Source organism: Notolepis coatsorum (genome assembly GCF_963971535.1).
Source record: "Notolepis coatsorum genome assembly, chromosome: 14".
Taxonomy (NCBI): Eukaryota; Metazoa; Chordata; class Actinopteri; order Aulopiformes; family Paralepididae; genus Notolepis; species Notolepis coatsorum.
In genome coordinates, this window is record NC_140178.1 from 2,266,983 (window position 1) to 2,290,092 (window position 23,110).

Here is a 23,110-nt window from a genome sequence, read left to right on the forward strand (position 1 = left end):
TGATGGCGTGAAAAATACAGAAAAGGTCTTGTTTTAATGCAACTGATCTCCATTTGACACAAATGCAAATACGTCAGTCGCAAATGGACTGTTTTCCCTCCTCCCCTCCGGGAGGCGCTACAGGTCAACCTCCGCTCCTCCAGGTCAAGCAGACTCAGGAACAGCTTCTTTCTCTCAGTCATCTCTCTGAACTCTGTGCCACGATGACAGCCCCCCCCCCCCCCCACCATATAAACTCTGACTCCATTGCCTAGACTCTGTTACCCAGACTGTACGAACTTTGAACTCTGTTGCCTATACTCAATTTATACCAACCTACTCCTTTCACCGTCTACTAGGGGTGTAACGGTACACATATCCGCACTGAACCGTTTCAGTACTGGACCGAACTAATGCAACGGTACGTTAACCACCAACGGAACGCACATGCAGAACTTTTTTTGCGTGCAGAATTTAATTCACCCCTTCCTAAAATATTACTTGCGCAAAAAGGGACGGATGTTCGTTCAGCCCACGCACAACACAGAGATTACCAGTAATTTAGCATAGCCTCATAGTGTGGTGAACACACACACACACACACACACACACACATGCACACACACCCTCTCTCTCTCGGTGCGTGAGGAGGATTTGTGCTAGATTGAGAAGGAGATCAAATGAATGATAGTTTGCGGCATATAGAGCGGTCATTCGTACACAGCAACGCGCCTCCGAACAAGGTGCGATAAACATGAAGTGATATCCTTTCCTTGGCATGGAACAGGAAATAGTATTAACCATTAGGGACCTGCGTGACGCTTCTTTCTCTATTCAATAACGTTTTACCCCTGAGGGATGATTTACAATAAAGTGTTAAAAAAGAAAAGTAGGCTACTTACATTCTTGACGCTAGAACTCCCAAAATAGCGTTAGCGTAAAAGAAGGTAGGCCAGCGGTAGTTTACATAGCTTGCATAAAACTGTTGTTGTTATTACCACTCGCACGTTATTCAGCTCAACGACGTCGCGTGTCTCCCATCAGTCATGCAGTGCATTCAGGCCCACGCCCACAATCTAATATCATTTTTTTTAAACGATTATTAATTTGAATATATAATATTCATTGACAGCCATACTTAACACAATAATTGCCAAAAACGAGTATACTCATTATTGCCCGCCAATGCGAATATTATCGTTATTTCGTTTATTCGCTATATCTATTCATAATTCATTCATAATTCATGTCTGCAGCCTCTGTATACCCTGGTGAATGTGTCTGAGCTGGCAGACCGCCCTCTACTGCCTTGCGGATTGATTGATTGATTGAAAAGTTTATTAACAGATTGCAGAATGGGTACAATACAGTACGGCTCAATACATACAATTGTTAAGGGGATGCAGACCAGAGAAAGACTTTCGTCTTGTTTACATCAGGGTCCCCCCTATTGCATCCCATTGTAAATGGGCTGGTGTGTTTTATGAGCCGATCTGAGCCGTGCGGGCGGGGTTTAAATACTCAGGCGAGCCAGGGGCTTACAACGACGGCATGGAATATTAACCCCGCCCGCCCGTCCGTGTGTAACGCTCGGTAATGTCGGGGACATGATCGCTGTGGATAACTGGAATGGCGATCAGATAATTGGATTATTTTTTTTGCATTACATCAGAGACAAGGTAAGGACTCTATATATGAAACCTTGCATTGATCTGATATTTATTTCTACCGCAATCAAAGCTATGTGTGTGTAGGTGTTTGTGCTTATTACCATTGACTGCGGTGGGGGGGGGGGGGGGGGGGGGGGGGGGGGGGGAGCGCCCCGCTACGAGGGCCGTTTCATGTATGCACAACGAGATATAATAATAATAATCTAGCGTTGATTTCAGGATGATTAGATAATCAGCCGAAAAATTACAACGTGATGACTGGATTACACTAAAATGCCTTTTTCTCGTCTTTTTCCTGGAATTACTCAAAAGCACCCAAACCATACTCTATTCAAAACGGTATAAAACGGAAATGTACGGATGAAAAAACAATCTGTTTTGGGCATGTTGACTGGAAGCAACTCACTGACAGTCGACGGCGTTATTAGACCCATAGATATAATATAAGATATATTTTAAGCACTCGCAAATGTCACAGTCTAAAACTATATCCATTGACTAAAGACCTGGCGATGAAGAGGGGTTCAGCGCCCCCTGCTGCTGGCGGTCAATGTTACTGCATGACCCCTGAGTGGAAAATGGAAAGTCAAATAAATAAACGCAAACTTTCCCCCACTGTACCGAAAACCCGTACCGAACCGTGACTTCAAAACTGAGGTACGTACCGAACCGTGGTTTTTGTGTACCGTTACACCCCTACCCTACACTGTAATCATAATAATAATCACAACTATCTACCTCATACTTATACTGTGTATATATTTTTTTATTTATATATATTTACTGCATATAATCCTTCTATATGCCTACTAAGTACTTATACACCTGCATATAACCCATATAACTCTGCATGATAGCATGTACAATAATGCTGTGTATACCTTTACTATTGTACTTTTATTGCTACATTTGCACTCTGGCTGGATGCCAAACTTGTCTTTGTTGTACTGTACTGTACTGTACTTGTGCTGCATGCCGACAACCAGCCCCCCCTGGGGATCCCATCTGCCCCCTCGCTGGAGACATTTATGGCCCGACTAAAAACCCACTTTTACTCCCTCAATAAAGCCTGATTCTCCCACACCCTAACTCACACACTCCCATGCAATTTTACCCTGCCCCCTCCCTCTTGTATCTCTTCTTGTGCTCCTCTGTCCCCGGTGTGCTATACTGTACTTTGTGCTATACTGTACTTTGTGCTATACTGTACTTTGTGCTATACTGTACTTTGTGCTATACTGTACTTTGTGCTATACTGTACTTTGTGCTATACTGTACTTTGTGCTCCTCTGTCCCCTGTATGCTATACTGTACTTTGTGCTATACTGTACTTTGTGCTCCTCTGTCCCCTGTGTGCTATACTGTACTTTGTGCTATACTGTACTTTGTGCTATACTGTACTTTGTGCTATACTGTACTTTGTGCTATACTGTACTTTGTGCTATACTGTACTTTGTGCTCATCTGTCCCCTGTATGCTATACTGTACTTTGTGCTGTACTGTACTTTGTGCTCCTCTGTCCCCGGTGTGCTATACTGTACTTTGTGCTGTACTGTACTTTGTGCGATACTGTACTTTGTGCTCCTCTGTCCCCGGTGTGCTATACTGTACTGTGTGCTATACTGTACTTTGTGCTATACTGTACTTTGTGCTATACTGTACTTTGTGCTATACTGTACTTTGTGCTCCTCTGTCCCCGGTGTGCTATACTGTACTTTGTGCTCCTCTGTCCCCGGTGTGCTATACTGTACTGTGTGCTATACTGTACTTTGTGCTATACTGTACTGTGTGCTATACTGTACTTTGTGCTATACTGTACTCTGTGCTCCCCTATCCGCTTGTTGGCCTACTGTCGCCCTATTCTCTGAATGTACCGTCTTGTCCTGCTGTGCCTTTTTTGTACTTTTGTATTTTATATTATGACATTTTATGCTTTGATTGTACAACAGCACTTTGGGTCGGCTCTTGCGTTCTTCTTAAACGTGCTTTATAAATAAATGACTCGACTCGACAATACATTTGAATCCAATCCACTGTTCAGCTCTCTGTTCTCTCCGTCCTCTGGTTCCCTCACAAACGCTACAGGAATCTGAGTCGACGTAAGTATGTTTGATATATTCCCAGTAGTGCCAATGGTTTCAGGCTGAACCCGTCGACACCTTCGTTCAACAGGATAACCGAACAGAGCGTCGGGTCTCGGACCCGCCCTGGTTCTGATCCAGGGAAGTCAGCCTTTTCCTTTGATGCCTCTAATTCGTGGGATGTCCTTCAACTCTCTCTGAAATGGGAGGTTCTCTCCCTCCCCTCGGTGTGATGTCAGACACAAGTCTCTGACCGCCTGAAACAAGCAGAGGGTCAAGTCTCTGACCGCCTGAAACAAGCAGAGGGTCAAGTCTCTGACCGCCTGAAACAAGCAGAGGGTCAAGTCTCTGACCGCATGAAACAAGTCTCTGACCGCCTGAAACAAGTCTCTGACCGCCTGAAACAAGCAGAGGGTCAAGTCTCTGACCGCATGAAACAAGTCTCTGACCGCCTGAAACAAGTCTCTGACCGCCTGAAACAAGCAGAGGGTCAAGTCTCTGACCGCATGAAACAAGTCTCTGACCGCCTGGAACAAGTCTCTGACCGCCTGAAACAAGTCTCTGACCGCCTGAAACAAGTCTCTGACCGCCTGAAACAAGTCTCTGACCGCCTGAAACAAGCAGAGGGTCAAGTCTCTGACCGCATGAAACAAGTCTCTGACCGCCTGAAACAAGTCTCTGACCGCCTGAAACAAGTCTCTGACCGCCTGAAACAAGCAGAGGGTCAAGTCTCTGACCGCCTGAAACAAGTCTCTGACCGCCTGAAACAAGCATCAAGTCTCTGACCGCCTGAAACAAGCAGAGCATCAAGTCTCTGACCGCCTGAAACAAGCAGAGGGTCAAGTCTCTGACCGCCTGAAACAAGTCTCTGACCGCCTGAAACAAGCATCAAGTCTCTGACCGCCTGAAACAAGCAGAGCATCAAGTCTCTGACCGCCTGAAACAAGCAGAGCGTCGGTCAGCACTCAGGGCAGATGAGTCAGTTCAAGCCATTATTGGCCAATTCAAGAAAGCCTCTACATAGAATAGAATAGAATAGAATAGAAATACTTTATTCATCCCGAGGGAAATTTGGCGAATACATCTTGAATCATGTAATATTTCTGTCTCGCTATTTACTCCAGACTAGGAATCAGATTATCTGAGTTTTGAAATCAGATTAACTGGACGTTGGAATCAGATTTGTCTGAGCGTTGGAATCAGATTTGCCTGAGCGTTGGAATAGACCTATCTCAAACCCTGCCCTCTTTTCTTGATCCTCCAATCACAACTGTCGCTTACCTCGGACAAACAAAGTTGGACCGAGGTAAGCGACAGTTGTGATTGGAGGATCAAGAAAAGAGGGCATGGTTTGAGATAGGTCCAATGGTCTCAGTAACAGTGGAACATGTTCCTAACAAAACGTAACTAAGAAATGAACTAAATAAATCGACAAGGAAGGACTAAATCTAAAGACATTTCATGTTTTTTCTTAGTTTGTTTTGTAAGTACACAAAATAGTTTCAGTTATTTCTTTTTTTCTCTTCTTTTTTGTTTTTATTTGTGTATATGTCACTTTTTCCCCACACCTAGTTTTAGTTTTTAGTTTAGTTAACCAATAATAACCTCGGTCCACACCACACACCGTGTCGTTAAATGAGCGGGGGGGGGGGGGCTTGACGGGGGACAACATTAAATGGAAGCCTGTTTCATTATAAACTGAAGGTTAACGACTTAACGTGCAGAGGAGCATTATTCACGTCATTCCTCCTGTTCAAACCACCAGCTGACGGTTTGCCTGCAAGACAGAGAACCACAGAGGAAGACACTGTGTTCTCTTTCCACTGAGGAACCACAGAAGAAGACACTGTGTTCTCTTTCCACTGAGGAACCACAGAAGAAGACACTGTGTTCTCTTTCCACTGAGGAACCACAGAAGAAGACAGTCTGTTCTCTATCCACTGAGGAACCACAGAAGAAGACAGTCTGTTCTCTTTCCACTGAGGAACCACAGAGGAAGACGCTCTGTTCTCTTTCCACTGAGGAACCACAGAAGAAGACACTGTGTTCTCTTTCCACTGAGGAACCACAGAAGAAGACAGTCTGTTCTCTTTCCACTGAGGAACCACAGAAGAAGACAGTCTGTTCTCTTTCCACTGAGGAACCACAGAAGAAGACAGTCTGTTCTCTTTCCACTGAGGAACCACAGAAGAAGACACTGTGTTCTCTTTCCACTGAGGAACCACAGAAGAAGACAGTCTGTTCTCTCTCCACTGAGGAACCACAGAAGAAGACGCTCTGTTCTCTTTCCACTGAGGAACCACAGAAGAAGACGCTCTGTTCTCTTTCCACTGCCTGAGGAACCACAGAGGAAGACTCTCTGTGTAATCCTTGTTTTCTTAGACTCCTACTAAGTGGTATTTAAACAAATAAAAATGTTAAATAGCTCTACCTTCTTCTGACAGCCATTACTGATATAGAGTGTCAGGTCAGTAACATGGGTCTCCAGTGTTTCCGCTAGGATTTTTTTCAGGGGGGGTGGTAGGCCCCCCAAAACGACTAGTGTTGTCGCGGGGCGCGCGTGTCACGGATACGTGGTGTCAACAGTGTCGTCATAGACGCGCGCAGTAAGGCGGTTGTTAGTATCGGTGCATTTCTCTACACTGAGCTGAAATGAAAACGATTGCAATATTTATTTACAACACATAAATGAACTTATTTACAATTATACATACAGTAGTGACAACACACATGAACTATTTACAATACAAGGAGAGTGTTTCCCACAGGATGTTGTGAGACTGGTGGGTGGACCTCGGACCCTCAGCCTCTCCTCGAGACGCCCCAGCCGTTCCATGTATTTGTTAAATTCCACCACCAGCACACCTGATTCAACTTAACAAGCCCTTTATTAGTTGAATCAGGTGTGCTGGTGGTGGAACTTAACAAATACATGGACCGGCTGGGGTGCTCCGAGGAGAGGATTGGGAAGCACTGCTCTAGGGGGGTCTGGGGGCATGCTCCCCCGGAATTGTTTATTTTTTGTACATTTTAAAGTTAAATGCATCAATCCGGTGCACTTTGAGAGCAAAATAAAGAGGCCAGATCTATGATGAACTTTGTGCTCAAAACACAAAATCGACTAGACTGGAGCAGACATTTGAGCCATCAAAGAAATGAAGCAAAAGTGGTTACCTGTGTTACGGCCCCAAACATACCTTGGTGACTGCATGCAATATGAGAGGACAGTTAAGAGCTGTGGTGTCGATGTGGCTTGTCTGAGGGTCGTGGAGAAGTGAAGGAACGAACCTTATAGTGTCTCCCTATTTATACACTATGGCCGGGTCTACTATGACATCACCGCTATGACATCACAATGTTCCAGAGCGTTCTAGCCTGTTCTAACCGGTTCTACTATGACATCACACTGCAGCTAACTGGAATTACACTATGACACTCCTGCAGTTACAAACCGGTTTATTTTTTAGAAAATATAAAAATATACTGGATTATTATTACGACTACTACCACTGCCAATACTACTTATACATCCCTATTGGCAATGTATCAGTCTAGGTAATTAATGGGAAACACTGAGGGAGGCACATACAACACTCATAACTATTTACAACCAGTGTCAGAGCGAGCGCACTCAAGTTGTTCGGAAATTCAGAGTGCTCACCGGACGCTCTGACCGAAGAGTCAGTTTATCAGAGCGGAGCAGATTTTCAGAGTGAATTTATTAACTCACCTTAACTAGGGCCCTATGAAATCTGTTTTTATCTTTTCCTGTTTTCGGATTTCTTGGTTTTAAATTTTCCCGTTTTCGGATTTCTCTGATTTTATATTTTTTCCTTTGGATTTAACCAAGAACACAATACAAAATTATGTTTTTAACGAACTTTAACACTTTGAATGCCACTCACGGCTTTTCTCTGGTTATTACCCCCCGGGTTGAAGGCCCATCACGAGAATATTCGTTTTATTCGTTTTTTTTTTATTAGCGATCTGAAATCATATTGCATCAAGCGAGTCTACCGTTGGAGATCCAGTCACCCCAGGCGCTCAGATGTGAAAAAAGCGCCCCCTATCGTCTCCCAGATGGTAAATCACCCTTTTGGATTGGACTCAATGAAAATGAATGAGGGAAAAAAAACCTGCACTTCACATTTTACTTCTCACTCATGTAACCGGGGTCTACCAGAGTTCACTCTGGAGCCTCGGAGCCGCGGGGAATATGTGTTTTACTGTATACACGATGGATCAATCAAATGAGCGATTTTTTCGAATGGCAATCAGGAATTGGAATAATCCATTTGGATACCATCTGATCTCAGGTAAGGAATCTATGTTATCAGTATTAGGATAATCAGACCCTTTTTCACGGATATATAAGCTTTTATGTGATTATGGTGATAGGCTGTTTGACTCTGCTCGCGGTCAGTAAATAGGAGAATCGACCCTTTATTTCAAAGAGATGTCCTTTAAAGGTTCATGCTTCTCCCCGTCTCTGGCTGACATCACCGTTGTGATACATGATGGTTTAAGGCCTTTGTGTTTTCCTCAGTGAGGGATTCTCTCTCGTCGGTCAGCAGCGTTCTGTACTTGCTGAAGCTTCTCTCTGTATAATTATTTTGTAAGTTTAAATATCAACATTATCTGGCCATCCTCAGTAAATACTATCAAACTTTCCAAAGACCAGAGTTGGGACGGGCACGCGCGCACACACACACACATACACACACATTAGTCAGTCTCGGAATTGTCTCGGAGTGGATTTGGTAGTTTTTTTCTGCGTCTCCGTAGACCGAGCCGCACCACCGTTTTAAAGTCTTAGTGAAGATTGATTTATATGAAAACCGATTTATGTATAATTTAGCTAGCTCTCCAACGTTACTGTGATTAAAGCAAAAAAAATATATATATTAAAAAAATAAGTACTTTTTTTTTATTATAATTCTTTTTTTTATTATAATGGCCGCCCGCCAAGGCAATGGTAGGGGAAACACTGGGTCTCCCAGTCCCTCCACTCTGCAGTAAACAGCCATCACTGATATAGAGTGTCTGGTCAGTAACATGGGTCTCGCAGTCCCTCCACTCTGCAGTAAACAGTCATCACTGATATAGTGTCTGGTCAGTAACATGGGTCTCTGTCCCTCCACTCTGCAGTAAACAGTCATCACTGATACAGAGTGTGTGGTCAGTAACATGGGTCTCCCAGTCCCTCCACTCTGCAGTAAACAGTCATCACTGATATAGTGTCTGGTCAGTAACATGGGTCTCTGTCCCTCCACTCTGCAGTAAACAGCCATCACTGATACAGAGTGTCTGGTCAGTAACATGGGTCTCCCAGTCCCTCCTGCTCTGCAGTAAACAGCCATCACTGATATAGAGTGTCTGGTCAGTAACATGGGTCTCCCAGTCCCTCCACTCTACAGTAAACAGCCATCACTGATATAGAGTGTCTGGTCAGTAACATGGGTCTCCCAGTCCCTCCACTCTGCAGTAAACAGCCATCACTAATATAGAGTGTCTGGTCAGTAACATGGGTCTCTCAGTCCCTCCACTCTACAGTAAACAGCCATCACTGATATAGAGTGTCTGGTCAGTAACATGGGTCTCCCAGTCCCTCCACTCTGCAGTAAACAGCAACAGCCATCACTGATATAGAGTGTCTGGTCAGTAACATGGGTCTCCCAGTCCCTCCGCTCTGCAGTAAACAGTCATCACTGATATAGAGTGTCTGGTCAGTAACATGGGTCTCCCAGTCCCTCCACTCTGCAGTAAACAGCCATCACTGATATAGAGTGTCTGGTCAGTAACATGGGTCTCCCAGTCCCTCCGCTCTGCAGTAAACAGTCATCACTGATATAGAGTGTCTGGTCAGTAACATGGGTCTCTCAGTCCCTCCACTCTGCGGTAAACAGCCATCACTGATATAGTGTCTGGTCAGTAACATGGGTCTCCCAGTCCCTCCTGCTCTGCAGTAAACAGACATCACTGATATAGTGTCTGGTCAGTAACATGGGTCTCCCAGTCCCTCCACTCTGCAGTAAACAGCCATCACTGATACAGAGTGTCTGGTCAGTAACATGGGTCTCCCAGTCCCTCCACTCTGCAGTAAACAGTCATCACTGATATAGAGTGTCTGGTCAGTAACATGGGTCTCCCAGTCCCTCCACTCTGTAGTAAACAGTCATCACTGATATAGAGTATCTGGTCAGTAACATGGGTCTCCCAGTCCCTCCACTCTGCAGTAAACAGCCATCACTGATACAGAGTGTCTGGTCAGTAACATGGGTCTCCCAGTCCCTCCACTCTGCAGTAAACAGTCATCACTGATATAGTGTCTGGTCAGTAACATGGGTCTCTCAGTCCCTCCACTCTGCAGTAAACAGCCATCACTGATATAGAGTGTCTGGTCAGTAACATGGGTCTCCCAGTCCCTCCACTCTGCAGTAAACAGTCATCACTGATATAGAGTGTCTGGTCAGTAACATGGGTCTCTCAGTCCCTCCACTCTGCAGTAAACAGCCATCACTGATATAGAGTGTCTGGTCAGTAACATGGGTCTCCCAGTCCCTCCACTCTGCAGTAAACAGTCATCACTGATATAGAGTGTCTGGTCAGTAACATGGGTCTCCCAGTCCCTCCACTCTGCAGTAAACAGTCATCACTGATATAGAGTGTCTGGTCAGTAACATGGGTCTCCCAGTCCCTCCACTCTGCAGTAAACAGTCATCACTGATATAGAGTGTCTGGTCAGTAACATGGGTCTCCCAGTCCCTCCACTCTGCAGTAAACAGCCATCACTGATATAGAGTGTCTGGTCAGTAACATGGGTCTCTCAGTCCCTCCACTCTGCAGTAAACAGTCATCACTGATATAGAGTGTCTGGTCAGTAACATGGGTCTCTCAGTCCCTCCACTCTGCAGTAAACAGACATCACTGATATAGAGTGTCTGGTCAGTAACATGGGTCTCCCAGTCCCTCCACTCTGCAGTAAACAGTCATCACTGATATAGAGTGTCTGGTCAGTAACATGGGTCTCCCAGTCCCTCCACTCTGCAGTAAACAGCCATCACTGATATAGAGTGTCTGGTCAGTAACATGGGTCTCTCAGTCCCTCCACTCTGCAGTAAACAGCCATCACTGATATAGTGTCTGGTCAGTAACATGGGTCTCCCAGTCCCTCCACTCTGCAGTAAACAGCCATCACTGATATAGAGTGTCTGGTCAGTAACATGGGTCTCCCAGTCCCTCCACTCTGCAGTAAACAGTCATCACTGATATAGAGTGTCTGGTCAGTAACATGGGTCTCTCAGTCCCTCCACTCTGCAGTAAACAGTCATCACTGATATAGAGTGTCTGGTCAGTAACATGGGTCTCTCAGTCCCTCCACTCTGCAGTAAACAGTCATCACTGATATAGAGTGTCTGGTCAGTAACATGGGTCTCTCAGTCCCTCCACTCTGCAGTAAACAGTCATCACTGATATAGAGTGTCTGGTCAGTAACATGGGTCTCTCAGTCCCTCCACTCTGCAGTAAACAGTCATCACTGATATAGAGTGTCTGGTCAGTAACATGGGTCTCTCAGTCCCTCCACTCTGCAGTAAACAGTCATCACTGATATAGAGTGTCTGGTCAGTAACATGGGTCTCCCAGTCCCTCCACTCTGCAGTAAACACAAATACATTATCTGGTATCCCTTCTCACTTCATCCAATCAGAAGAGAGAACCCTAGATAAAAAAAATCAAATAAACGTATTTCAAGAAGTCTTGCCAAGCTTTGGGCTGATGGTCATAGTGACTCCCAAAGCGACAGACTTTGGGCTGAAGGACAGGTGGTCACAGTGGGGGGGGGCTCACTGGCTCCCTGGTGACACAACGTTTGCAGTACGGGAACAAAAGTCAGAGTTCAGCGGTCAGCAGAAAGCAGGCTTACAGCCAGTAAGCCACTCACGCCCGCTTCCCTTTCGGTCACATGAGGAGGGGAGTCGACCACAACAAGCACAAAACAAAACCTGAATCTCAAGAGCTGAGCTATTTGATTGACCGAGCTGTTGGGAGACAATAACCCAGTGACGCTATACCTGTCAAACAGGAACAAGATTAATCTCGAAATGATGATTGATTGACTCATTGATTGATTGATTGATTGATTGAAGTGAAACGTGTCAGGTGGATGTACAGATCATGGAACTACCTGACCTATTACTGGTTAACTACCACCCTGACAACTAGCATAACAATATTATTATGTCTACTTTATATAGCAACATGGATTTCGTCACTGATTTGGGTTCCAAGCAGTTTTATATCATCATAGGATCTCTGACAGATTCAGTAGCACAGAGCTGTATCTAGACTCACTGTAACAAGTTACTGATGGCCAAGGATTCTATAAAGACAATAATAATAATAATATCTTCATTTTATATAGCGCCTTTCAAAAGACCCAATAACAAAAGTAACAAACATAGTGGACAGACACAACATATACATATGAAGTGAGAAATTAGGGGTTAACGGCCAAGTTGAAGAGGTGGGTTTTGAGCAGGTTTTTGAATGAGTCCAGAGTTGGGGCGGTGCGGATAGCTCATATTCCTTTGATTACATTTTATGTTGTTATTATTATTATAATTTTTGTTGTTGTTGACTAAATCTATGTAGCCAACCATTTTAGTTAATCAATGGATATGCTATTAAAAAAAATCCCCTGTGGGTTCTAAATGGGACGTGTTGTGTGACGTAGTAGGCTGTTATTTATCCAAATAGTTGGCACAGGACTTGCAGGCTGAGGCTTATATTATAGTGGCTCTAATCTGCAGCTATCAGTTTTCAACACACCACCTCCTGTGACAAAAAGGAAAATAGACTAGAGTGGAGAACGAGAAACATCTTCCAGGAGTTTGTTCTTCCACATGCATAATAAAAATACATGCAGCTATAATAATAAATCAACAACCAGGATGAAATAATAATAATAACTCCCATCCCTCAGTCACTGTCCCAGCACCACAAGCTATAAGCTATACCTCACCATGTCTACACTGTACTGTATCTGCATGGTATAGACTACTGTACATATACTGTGTATATTGAAATTTTTTGTTTCGTTTACACTTATGTTTATGTACTTGCCTTTTCTATTTTATACTTATATGTTATTATTATACAGTATTTCACACTATCTTGTTATTTTACCTATAGCACACTGTCTCAGGAGCAAAACAGAAAAGAAGCATTTTTCATGCAAAAGTATTCTGTATTTCTGTATCCGACAGAACTAATAAAGAAACTTGAAACTCGACTGTAGTAGAGATCAGAGCAGAGATAGCTGTCAGACAGTATTATTATTACAACGTTCACCTTATTTCCACACAGACGCAGGTTACTGTACTTTATTAAACACACACTTTATACTGTACGGTGCAACATATGATCTCCTGCACCGACACCTACTGTACAGAAGAATAACACGATATATAATAAATATCAAAAAGCAGGGGAACGAACTGAAGGCAAAACTAGTAGTAATAGTATAGGTTTGAAAAACTCACCAGAGGAGGAAAAAGTCAGAGTTTGCACCGCGATGCGACCAGCAGCTCTACGGAGGGAGGCATCCTCAGCTTTGTTGTTATTGTCTCCACGGACATTTTTACCCCCGTTTGTTTACATGATTTGTTGACGTTGTTTTGATGCAACAACGAAACAAACCCGGTGAGACGGTGAGAAAGTGTTACTATGATGATCCTCCACTTTATTCTCTCTCTCTCTCTCTCTCTCTCTCTCTCTCTCTCTCTCTCTCTCTCTCTCTCTCTCTCTCTCTCTCTCTCTTCTCTCTCTCTCTCTCTCTCTCTCTCTCTCTCTCTCTCTCTCTCTCTCTCTCTCTCTCTCTCCCCCTCTCTCTCTCTCTCTCTGGACGCCGCCTCTTGTTCTGCGGGAGGAGGACGGACCGACTGGAGCTGAACCCACACTGTGTGCACACGTGACCAGCCCCCCCCCCACACACACACACTGTGTGCACACGTGACGTGACCCCCCCCCACACACTGTGGGGCCCGTGTGGTTCCCGGCCTTCCCATTGGTTGGTGGTGGGGTTAGTGGTGGTGGTGGGAGGAGGGTACTCTAACTCTAACAGATTCACTTCAACTGTAGAACAATGAATGAATGAATGAATGAATGAATGAATGAATGAATGAATGAATGAATGAATGAATGAATGAATGAAAACTTTATTTAACAGATTTCAGAATGGGTACAATACAATACGGCTCAATACACACAATTGTTAAGGAGATGCAGACCAGAGAAAGACGTTCGTCTTGTTTACATCAGGGTCCCCCATTTTCAATTCATATGCTTCTTCTTGCAGCGATTCAAAGGGTGTAGAATCAAGAATCAAGAGGTTTATTTGTCACATACTACATACCAGGGGCCCAGGGCATACAGTGAAATGCGGGTGGTCATGCCCGCTTTGATTGTGCAAAGTACAATAATAAAATAGGCACAGGGAAAAAAATAAACATAGACAAATTAAAATAGGTAAGACACAAGATAGGCATGGTAAAAAAAAAGAGACATGCTGAGTTCCTGAGAAACTGGTTCCTATATACACTACTATACTATATACAATTTACAATTGTAACTCTTAATGTGTCTAAACTAAACTATTAGTACCTCCTTCCTTTAAAGTGACTTTCTATTTTTATAAAGTGACATGTATAGGTTGCCTCTCTTGTAGCGATTCAAAGGGTGTGGTTGAATGAATGAATGAATGAATGAATGAATGAATGAAAACTTTATTTAACAGATTGCAGAATGGGTACAACACAGTACGGCTCAATACACACAATTGTTAAGGGGATGCAGACCAGAGAAAGACTTTCATCTTGTTTACATCAGGGTCCCCCATTTTCAATTCATCGTGACATTTATGGACAACATACTGGCATAGGGACATACATAACATACAGGTATATATAGTACTGTTACATTTGTGACATATACGATATGCAAATATACAGTACTGTTACCCATAGATCCTGACAGAGAGTATATACATATGATGGGGAGGAGACTGTACATTAGGAGGGGGTGGGTGGGAGGGAGAGAAATATACATACGGTGGTGAGAGAATATATGTACAGTGTGAATGTATATGTGAATCTCTTGCAGTGATTCAAAGGCTGTAGGTTGTCTCTCTCTCTCTTGCTGCAGTGATTCAAAGGCTGTAGGTTGTCTCTCTCTCTCTTACTGCAGTGATTCAAAGGCTGTAGGTTGTCTCTCTCTCTCTCTTACTGCAGTGATTCAAAGGCTGTAGGTTGTCTCTCTCTCTTACTGCAGTGATTCAAAGGCTGCAGGTTGTCTCTCTCTCTCTTGCAGTGATTCAAAGGCTGTAGGTTGTCTCTCTCTCTCTTACTGCAGTGATTCAAAGGCTGTAGGTTGTCTCTCTCTCTCTTGCAGTGATTCAAAGGCTGTAGGTTGTCTCTCTCTCTTACTGCAGTGATTCAAAGGCTGTAGGTTGTCTCTCTCTCTCTCTCTTGCAGTGATTCAAAGGCTGTAGGTTGTCTCTCTCTCTCTTGCTGCAGTGATTCAAAGGCTGTAGGTTGTCTCTCTCTCTCTTGCTGCAGTGATTCAAAGGCTGCAGGTTGTCTCTCTCTCTCTTACTGCAGTGATTCAAAGGCTGTAGGTTGTCTCTCTCTCTCTTACTGCAGTGATTCAAAGGCTGTAGGTTGTCTCTCTCTCTCTTACTGCAGTGATTCAAAGGCTGTAGGTTGTCTCTCTCTCTCTTACTGCAGTGATTCAAAGGCTGCAGGTTGTCTCTCTCTCTCTCTTGCTGCAGTGATTCAAAGGCTGTAGGTTGTCTCTCTCTCTCTCTTGCTGCAGTGATTCAAAGGCTGTAGGTTGTCTCTCTCTCTCTCTTACTGCAGTGATTCAAAGGCTGTAGGTTGTCTCTCTCTCTCTTACTGCAGTGATTCAAAGGCTGTAGGTTGTCTCTCTCTCTCTCTTACTGCAGTGATTCAAAGGCTGTAGGTTGTCTCTCTCTCTCTCTTGCTGCAGTGATTCAAAGGCTGTAGGTTGTCTCTCTCTCTCTCTTGCTGCAGTGATTCAAAGGCTGTAGGTTGTCTCTCTCTCTCTCTTGCTGCAGTGATTCAAAGGCTGTAGGTTGTCTCTCTCTCTCTCTTGCTGCAGTGATTCAAAGGCTGTAGGTTGTCTCTCTCTCTCTTACTGCAGTGATTCAAAGGCTGTAGGTTGTCTCTCTCTCTCTCTTGCAGTGATTCAAAGGCTGTAGGTTGTCTCTCTCTCTCTTGCAGTGATTCAAAGGCTGTAGGTTGTCTCTCTCTCTCTTACTGCAGTGATTCAAAGGCTGTAGGTTGTCTCTCTCTCTCTCTTGCAGTGATTCAAAGGCTGTAGGTTGTCTCTCTCTCTCTTGCAGTGATTCAAAGGCTGTAGGTTGTCTCTCTCTCTCTTACTGCAGTGATTCAAAGGCTGCAGGTTGTCTCTCTCTCTCTCTTGCTGCAGTGATTCAAAGGCTGTAGGTTGTCTCTCTCTCTCTCTTGCTGCAGTGATTCAAAGGCTGTAGGTTGTCTCTCTCTCTCTTGCTGCAGTGATTCAAAGGCTGTAGGTTGTCTCTCTCTCTCTCTTGCTGCAGTGATTCAAAGGCTGTAGGTTGTCTCTCTCTCTCTCTTACTGCAGTGATTCAAAGGCTGTAGGTTGTCTCTCTCTCTCTTGCTGCAGTGATTCAAAGGCTGTAGGTTGTCTCTCTCTCTCTTACTGCAGTGATTCAAAGGCTGTAGGTTGTCTCTCTCTCTTACTGCAGTGATTCAAAGGCTGTAGGTTGTCTCTCTCTCTCTTGCTGCAGTGATTCAAAGGCTGTAGGTTGTCTCTCTCTCTCTCTCTTACTGCAGTGATTCAAAGGCTGTAGGTTGTCTCTCTCTCTCTCTTACTGCAGTGATTCAAAGGCTGTAGGTTGTCTCTCTCTCTCTCTTACTGCAGTGATTCAAAGGCTGTAGGTTGTCTCTCTCTCTCTCTTACTGCAGTGATTCAAAGGCTGTAGGTTGTCTCTCTCTCTCTTACTGCAGTGATTCAAAGGCTGTAGGTTGTCTCTCTCTCTCTCTTACTGCAGTGATTCAAAGGCTGTAGGTTGTCTCTCTCTCTCTCTTACTGCAGTGATTCAAAGGCTGTAGGTTGTCTCTCTCTCTCTCTTACTGCAGTGATTCAAAGGCTGTAGGTTGTCTCTCTCTCTCTTGCAGTGATTCAAAGGCTGTAGGTTGTCTCTCTCTCTCTTACTGCAGTGATTCAAAGGCTGCAGGTTGTCTCTCTCTCTCTTACTGCAGTGATTCAAAGGCTGTAGGTTGTCTCTCTCTCTCTCTCTTGCAGTGATTCAAAGGCTGTAGGTTGTCTCTCTCTCTTACTGCAGTGATTCAAAGGCTGTAGGTTGTCTCTCTCTCTCTCTTACTGCAGTGATTCAAAGGCTGTAGGTTGTCTCTCTCTCTCTTGCAGTGATTCAAAGGCTGTAGGTTGTCTCTCTCTCTTGCTGCAGTGATTCAAAGGCTGTAGGTTGTCTCTCTCTCTCTCTCTTGCAGTGATTCAAAGGCTGTAGGTTGTCTCTCTCTCTCTCTTACTGCAGTGATTCAAAGGCTGTAGGTTGTCTCTCTCTCTCTTACTGCAGTGATTCAAAGGCTGTAGGTTGTCTCTCTCTCTCTTACTGCAGTGATTCAAAGGCTGTAGGTTGTCTCTCTCTCTCTCTTACTGCAGTGATTCAAAGGCTGTAGGTTGTCTCTCTCTCTCTCTTACTGCAGTGATTCAAAGGCTGTAGGTTGTCTCTCTCTCTTACTGCAGTGATTCAAAGGCTGTAGGTTGTCTCTCTCTCTCTTGCAGTGATTCAAAGGCTGTAGGTTGTCTCTCTCTCTTACTGCAGTGATTCAAAGGCTGCAGGTTGTCTCTCTCTCTCTTGCTGCAGTGATTCAAAGGCTGCAGGTTGTCTCTCTCTCTCTCTTACTGCAGTGATTCAAAGGCTGTAGGTTGTCTCTCTCTCTCTCTTGCAGTGATTCAAAGGCTGTAGGTTGTCTCTCTCTCTCTTGCAGTGATTCAAAGGCTGTAGGTTGTCTCTCTCTCTCTCTTGCTGCAGTGATTCAAAGGCTGTAGGTTGTCTCTCTCTCTCTCTTGCTGCAGTGATTCAAAGGCTGTAGGTTGTCTCTCTCTCTCTCTTGCTGCAGTGATTCAAAGGCTGTAGGTTGTCTCTCTCTCTCTCTTACTGCAGTGATTCAAAGGCTGTAGGTTGTCTCTCTCTCTCTTGCTGCAGTGATTCAAAGGCTGTAGGTTGTCTCTCTCTCTCTTACTGCAGTGATTCAAAGGCTGTAGGTTGTCTCTCTCTCTCTCTTACTGCAGTGATTCAAAGGCTGTAGGTTGTCTCTCTCTCTCTCTTACTGCAGTGATTCAAAGGCTGTAGGTTGTCTCTCTCTCTCTTACTGCAGTGATTCAAAGGCTGTAGGTTGTCTCTCTCTCTCTCTTACTGCAGTGATTCAAAGGCTGTAGGTTGTCTCTCTCTCTCTTACTGCAGTGATTCAAAGGCTGTAGGTTGTCTCTCTCTCTCTCTTGCTGCAGTGATTCAAAGGCTGCAGGTTGTCTCTCTCTCTCTCTTGCTGCAGTGATTCAAAGGCTGCAGGTTGTCTCTCTCTCTCTTACTGCAGTGATTCAAAGGCTGTAGGTTGTCTCTCTCTCTCTCTCTTGCAGTGATTCAAAGGCTGTAGGTTGTCTCTCTCTCTCTTACTGCAGTGATTCAAAGGCTGTAGGTTGTCTCTCTCTCTTACTGCAGTGATTCAAAGGCTGTAGGTTGTCTCTCTCTCTCTTGCAGTGATTCAAAGGCTGTAGGTTGTCTCTCTCTCTTGCTGCAGTGATTCAAAGGCTGTAGGTTGTCTCTCTCTCTCTCTCTTACTGCAGTGATTCAAAGGCTGTAGGTTGTCTCTCTCTCTCTTACTGCAGTGATTCAAAGGCTGTAGGTTGTCTCTCTCTCTCTCTTGCTGCAGTGATTCAAAGGCTGGAGGTTGTCTCTCTCTCTCTTACTGCAGTGATTCAAAGGCTGTAGGTTGTCTCTCTCTCTCTTGCTGCAGTGATTCAAAGGCTGGAGGTTGTCTCTCTCTCTCTTACTGCAGTGATTCAAAGGCTGTAGGTTGTCTCTCTCTCTCTCTTACTGCAGTGATTCAAAGGCTGTAGGTTGTCTCTCTCTCTCTCTCTTACTGCAGTGATTCAAAGGCTGTAGGTTGTCTCTCTCTCTTACTGCAGTGATTCAAAGGCTGTAGGTTGTCTCTCTCTCTCTTACTGCAGTGATTCAAAGGCTGTAGGTTGTCTCTCTCTCTCTTACTGCAGTGATTCAAAGGCTGTAGGTTGTCTCTCTCTCTCTTACTGCAGTGATTCAAAGGCTGTAGGTTGTCTCTCTCTCTCTCTTACTGCAGTGATTCAAAGGCTGTAGGTTGTCTCTCTCTCTTACTGCAGTGATTCAAAGGCTGTAGGTTGTCTCTCTCTCTTACTGCAGTGATTCAAAGGCTGTAGGTTGTCTCTCTCTCTCTTGCAGTGATTCAAAGGCTGTAGGTTGTCTCTCTCTCTTACTGCAGTGATTCAAAGGCTGTAGGTTGTCTCTCTCTCTCTTACTGCAGTGATTCAAAGGCTGCAGGTTGTCTCTCTCTCTCTTGCTGCAGTGATTCAAAGGCTGCAGGTTGTCTCTCTCTCTCTCTTACTGCAGTGATTCAAAGGCTGTAGGTTGTCTCTCTCTCTCTCTTACTGCAGTGATTCAAAGGCTGTAGGTTGTCTCTCTCTCTTGCTGCAGTGATTCAAAGGCTGCAGGTTGTCTCTCTCTCTCTCTTACTGCAGTGATTCAAAGGCTGCAGGTTGTCTCTCTCTCTCTCTCTTACTGCAGTGATTCAAAGGCTGTAGGTTGTCTCTCTCTCTCTTACTGCAGTGATTCAAAGGCTGTAGGTTGTCTCTCTCTCTCTTGCTGCAGTGATTCAAAGGCTGCAGGTTGTCTCTCTCTCTCTCTTACTGCAGTGATTCAAAGGCTGTAGGTTGTCTCTCTCTCTCTCTTACTGCAGTGATTCAAAGGCTGTAGGTTGTCTCTCTCTCTTGCTGCAGTGATTCAAAGGCTGTAGGTTGTCTCTCTCTCTCTCTTACTGCAGTGATTCAAAGGCTGTAGGTTGTCTCTCTCTCTCTTGCTGCAGTGATTCAAAGGCTGCAGGTTGTCTCTCTCTCTCTCTTGCAGTGATTCAAAGGCTGTAGGTTGTCTCTCTCTCTCTTACTGCAGTGATTCAAAGGCTGTAGGTTGTCTCTCTCTCTCTCTTACTGCAGTGATTCAAAGGCTGTAGGTTGTCTCTCTCTCTCTTACTGCAGTGATTCAAAGGCTGTAGGTTGTCTCTCTCTCTCTTACTGCAGTGATTCAAAGGCTGTAGGTTGTCTCTCTCTCTCTCTTACTGCAGTGATTCAAAGGCTGTAGGTTGTCTCTCTCTCTCTTGCAGTGATTCAAAGGCTGTAGGTTGTCTCTCTCTCTCTCTTACTGCAGTGATTCAAAGGCTGTAGGTTGTCTCTCTCTCTCTCTTGCAGTGATTCAAAGGCTGTAGGTTGTCTCTCTCTCTCTTGCAGTGATTCAAAGGCTGCAGGTTGTCTCTCTCTCTCTTGCTGCAGTGATTCAAAGGCTGTAGGTTGTCTCTCTCTCTCTCTTGCAGTGATTCAAAGGCTGTAGGTTGTCTCTCTCTCTCTTGCAGTGATTCAAAGGCTGCAGGTTGTCTCTCTCTCTCTCTTACTGCAGTGATTCAAAGGCTGTAGGTTGTCTCTCTCTCTCTTGCTGCAGTGATTCAAAGGCTGTAGCTTGTCTCTCTCTCTTACTGCAGTGATTCAAAGGCTGTAGGTTGTCTCTCTCTCTCTTGCTGCAGTGATTCAAAGGCTGTAGGTTGTCTCTCTCTCTCCTGCAGTGATTCAAAGGCTGTAGGTTGTCTCTCTCTCTCTCTTGCAGTGATTCAAAGGCTGTAGGTTGTCTCTCTCTCTCTCTTGCAGTGATTCAAAGGCTGTAGGTTGTCTCTCTCTCTCTCTTGCAGTGATTCAAAGGCTGTAGGTTGTCTCTCTCTCTCTTGCAGTGATTCAAAGGCTGTAGGTTGTCTCTCTCTCTCTCTTGCAGTGATTCAAAGGCTGTAGGTTGTCTCTCTCTCTCTTGCAGTGATTCAAAGGCTGTAGGTTGTCTCTCTCTCTCTCTTGCTGCAGTGATTCAAAGGCTGTAGGTTGTCTCTCTCTCTCTCTTACTGCAGTGATTCAAAGGCTGTAGGTTGTCTCTCTCTCTCTCTTGCTGCAGTGATTCAAAGGCTGTAGGTTGTCTCTCTCTCTCTCTTACTGCAGTGATTCAAAGGCTGTAGGTTGTCTCTCTCTCTCTTGCTGCAGTGATTCAAAGGCTGTAGGTTGTCTCTCTCTCTCTTACTGCAGTGATTCAAAGGCTGTAGGTTGTCTCTCTCTCTTACTGCAGTGATTCAAAGGCTGTAGGTTGTCTCTCTCTCTCTTGCTGCAGTGATTCAAAGGCTGGAGGTTGTCTCTCTCTCTCTTACTGCAGTGATTCAAAGGCTGTAGGTTGTCTCTCTCTCTCTTACTGCAGTGATTCAAAGGCTGTAGGTTGTCTCTCTCTCTCTTACTGCAGTGATTCAAAGGCTGTAGGTTCTCTCTCTCTCTTACTGCAGTGATTCAAAGGCTGTAGGTTGTCTCTCTCTCTCTTGCAGTGATTCAAAGGCTGTAGGTTGTCTCTCTCTCTTGCTGCAGTGATTCAAAGGCTGTAGGTTGTCTCTCTCTCTCTCTTACTGCAGTGATTCAAAGGCTGTAGGTTGTCTCTCTCTCTCTTACTGCAGTGATTCAAAGGCTGTAGGTTGTCTCTCTCTCTCTCTTACTGCAGTGATTCAAAGGCTGTAGGTTGTCTCTCTCTCTTGCTGCAGTGATTCAAAGGCTGTAGGTTGTCTCTCTCTCTCTTACTGCAGTGATTCAAAGGCTGTAGGTTGTCTCTCTCTCTTGCTGCAGTGATTCAAAGGCTGTAGGTTGTCTCTCTCTCTCTTACTGCAGTGATTCAAAGGCTGTAGGTTGTCTCTCTCTTACTGCAGTGATTCAAAGGCTGTAGGTTGTCTCTCTCTCTCTTGCAGTGATTCAAAGGCTGTAGGTTGTCTCTCTCTCTCTCTTGCAGTGATTCAAAGGCTGTAGGTTGTCTCTCTCTCTTGCTGCAGTGATTCAAAGGCTGTAGGTTGTCTCTCTCTCTCTCTCTTACTGCAGTGATTCAAAGGCTGTAGGTTGTCTCTCTCTCTCTCTTGCTGCAGTGATTCAAAGGCTGTAGGTTGTCTCTCTCTCTCTCTTACTGCAGTGATTCAAAGGCTGTAGGTTGTCTCTCTCTCTCTTACTGCAGTGATTCAAAGGCTGTAGGTTGTCTCTCTCTCTCTCTTACTGCAGTGATTCAAAGGCTGTAGGTTGTCTCTCTCTCTCTTGCAGTGATTCAAAGGCTGCAGGTTGTCTCTCTCTCTCTTGCAGTGATTCAAAGGCTGTAGGTTGTCTCTCTCTCTCTCTCTTGCAGTGATTCAAAGGCTGTAGGTTGTCTCTCTCTCTCTTGCAGTGATTCAAAGGCTGCAGGTTGTCTCTCTCTCTCTTGCTGCAGTGATTCAAAGGCTGTAGGTTGTCTCTCTCTCTCTCTTGCAGTGATTCAAAGGCTGTAGGTTGTCTCTCTCTCTCTTGCTGCAGTGATTCAAAGGCTGTAGGTTGTCTCTCTCTCTCTTGCAGTGATTCAAAGGCTGTAGGTTGTCTCTCTCTCTCTCTTGCAGTGATTCAAAGGCTGTAGGTTGTCTCTCTCTCTCTTGCAGTGATTCAAAGGCTGTAGGTTGTCTCTCTCTCTCTTGCAGTGATTCAAAGGCTGTAGGTTGTCTCTCTCTCTCTTGCTGCAGTGATTCAAAGGCTGTAGGTTGTCTCTCTCTCTCTCTCTGCAGTGATTCAAAGGCTGTAGGTTGTCTCTCTCTCTTGCTGCAGTGTGATTCAAAGGCTGTAGGTTGTCTCTCTCTCTCTCTCTTGCAGTGATTCAAAGGCTGTAGGTTGTCTCTCTCTCTCTTGCTGCAGTGATTCAAAGGCTGTAGGTTGTCTCTCTCTCTCTCTTGCAGTGATTCAAAGGCTGTAGGTTGTCTCTCTCTCTCTCTTGCAGTGATTCAAAGGCTGTAGGTTGTCTCTCTCTCTCTTGCTGCAGTGATTCAAAGGCTGTAGGTTGTCTCTCTCTCTCTCTTACTGCAGTGATTCAAAGGCTGTAGGTTGTCTCTCTCTCTCTTGCTGCAGTGATTCAAAGGCTGCAGGTTGTCTCTCTCTCTTGCAGTGATTCAAAGGCTGTAGGTTGTCTCTCTCTCT

General features: G+C 44.8%; 2 protein-coding genes across 3 annotated transcripts in view; both read right to left on the bottom strand.

Moving 5' to 3' along the window:
- The window catches only part of LOC311240108 (putative G-protein coupled receptor 146), a 48,188-nt gene extending 34,725 nt beyond the window's left edge, over nt 1–13,463 (bottom strand). For both annotated transcript variants that reach the window (XM_084328632.1, XM_084328633.1), the window contains exon 1: nt 13,273–13,463. The gene's annotated coding sequence lies outside the window, so the exon portion shown is untranslated. The remainder of the gene's footprint in view (nt 1–13,272) is intronic.
- Nucleotides 5,484–23,110, bottom strand: part of baiap3 (BAI1 associated protein 3) — a gene marked incomplete at both ends in the record, with an annotated part of 168,250 nt that continues 150,623 nt past the window's right edge. The window contains one exon of the mRNA XM_084328312.1: nt 5,484–5,507. Coding sequence (XP_084184438.1) covers nt 5,484–5,507 — 24 coding nt within the window. The remainder of the gene's footprint in view (nt 5,508–23,110) is intronic.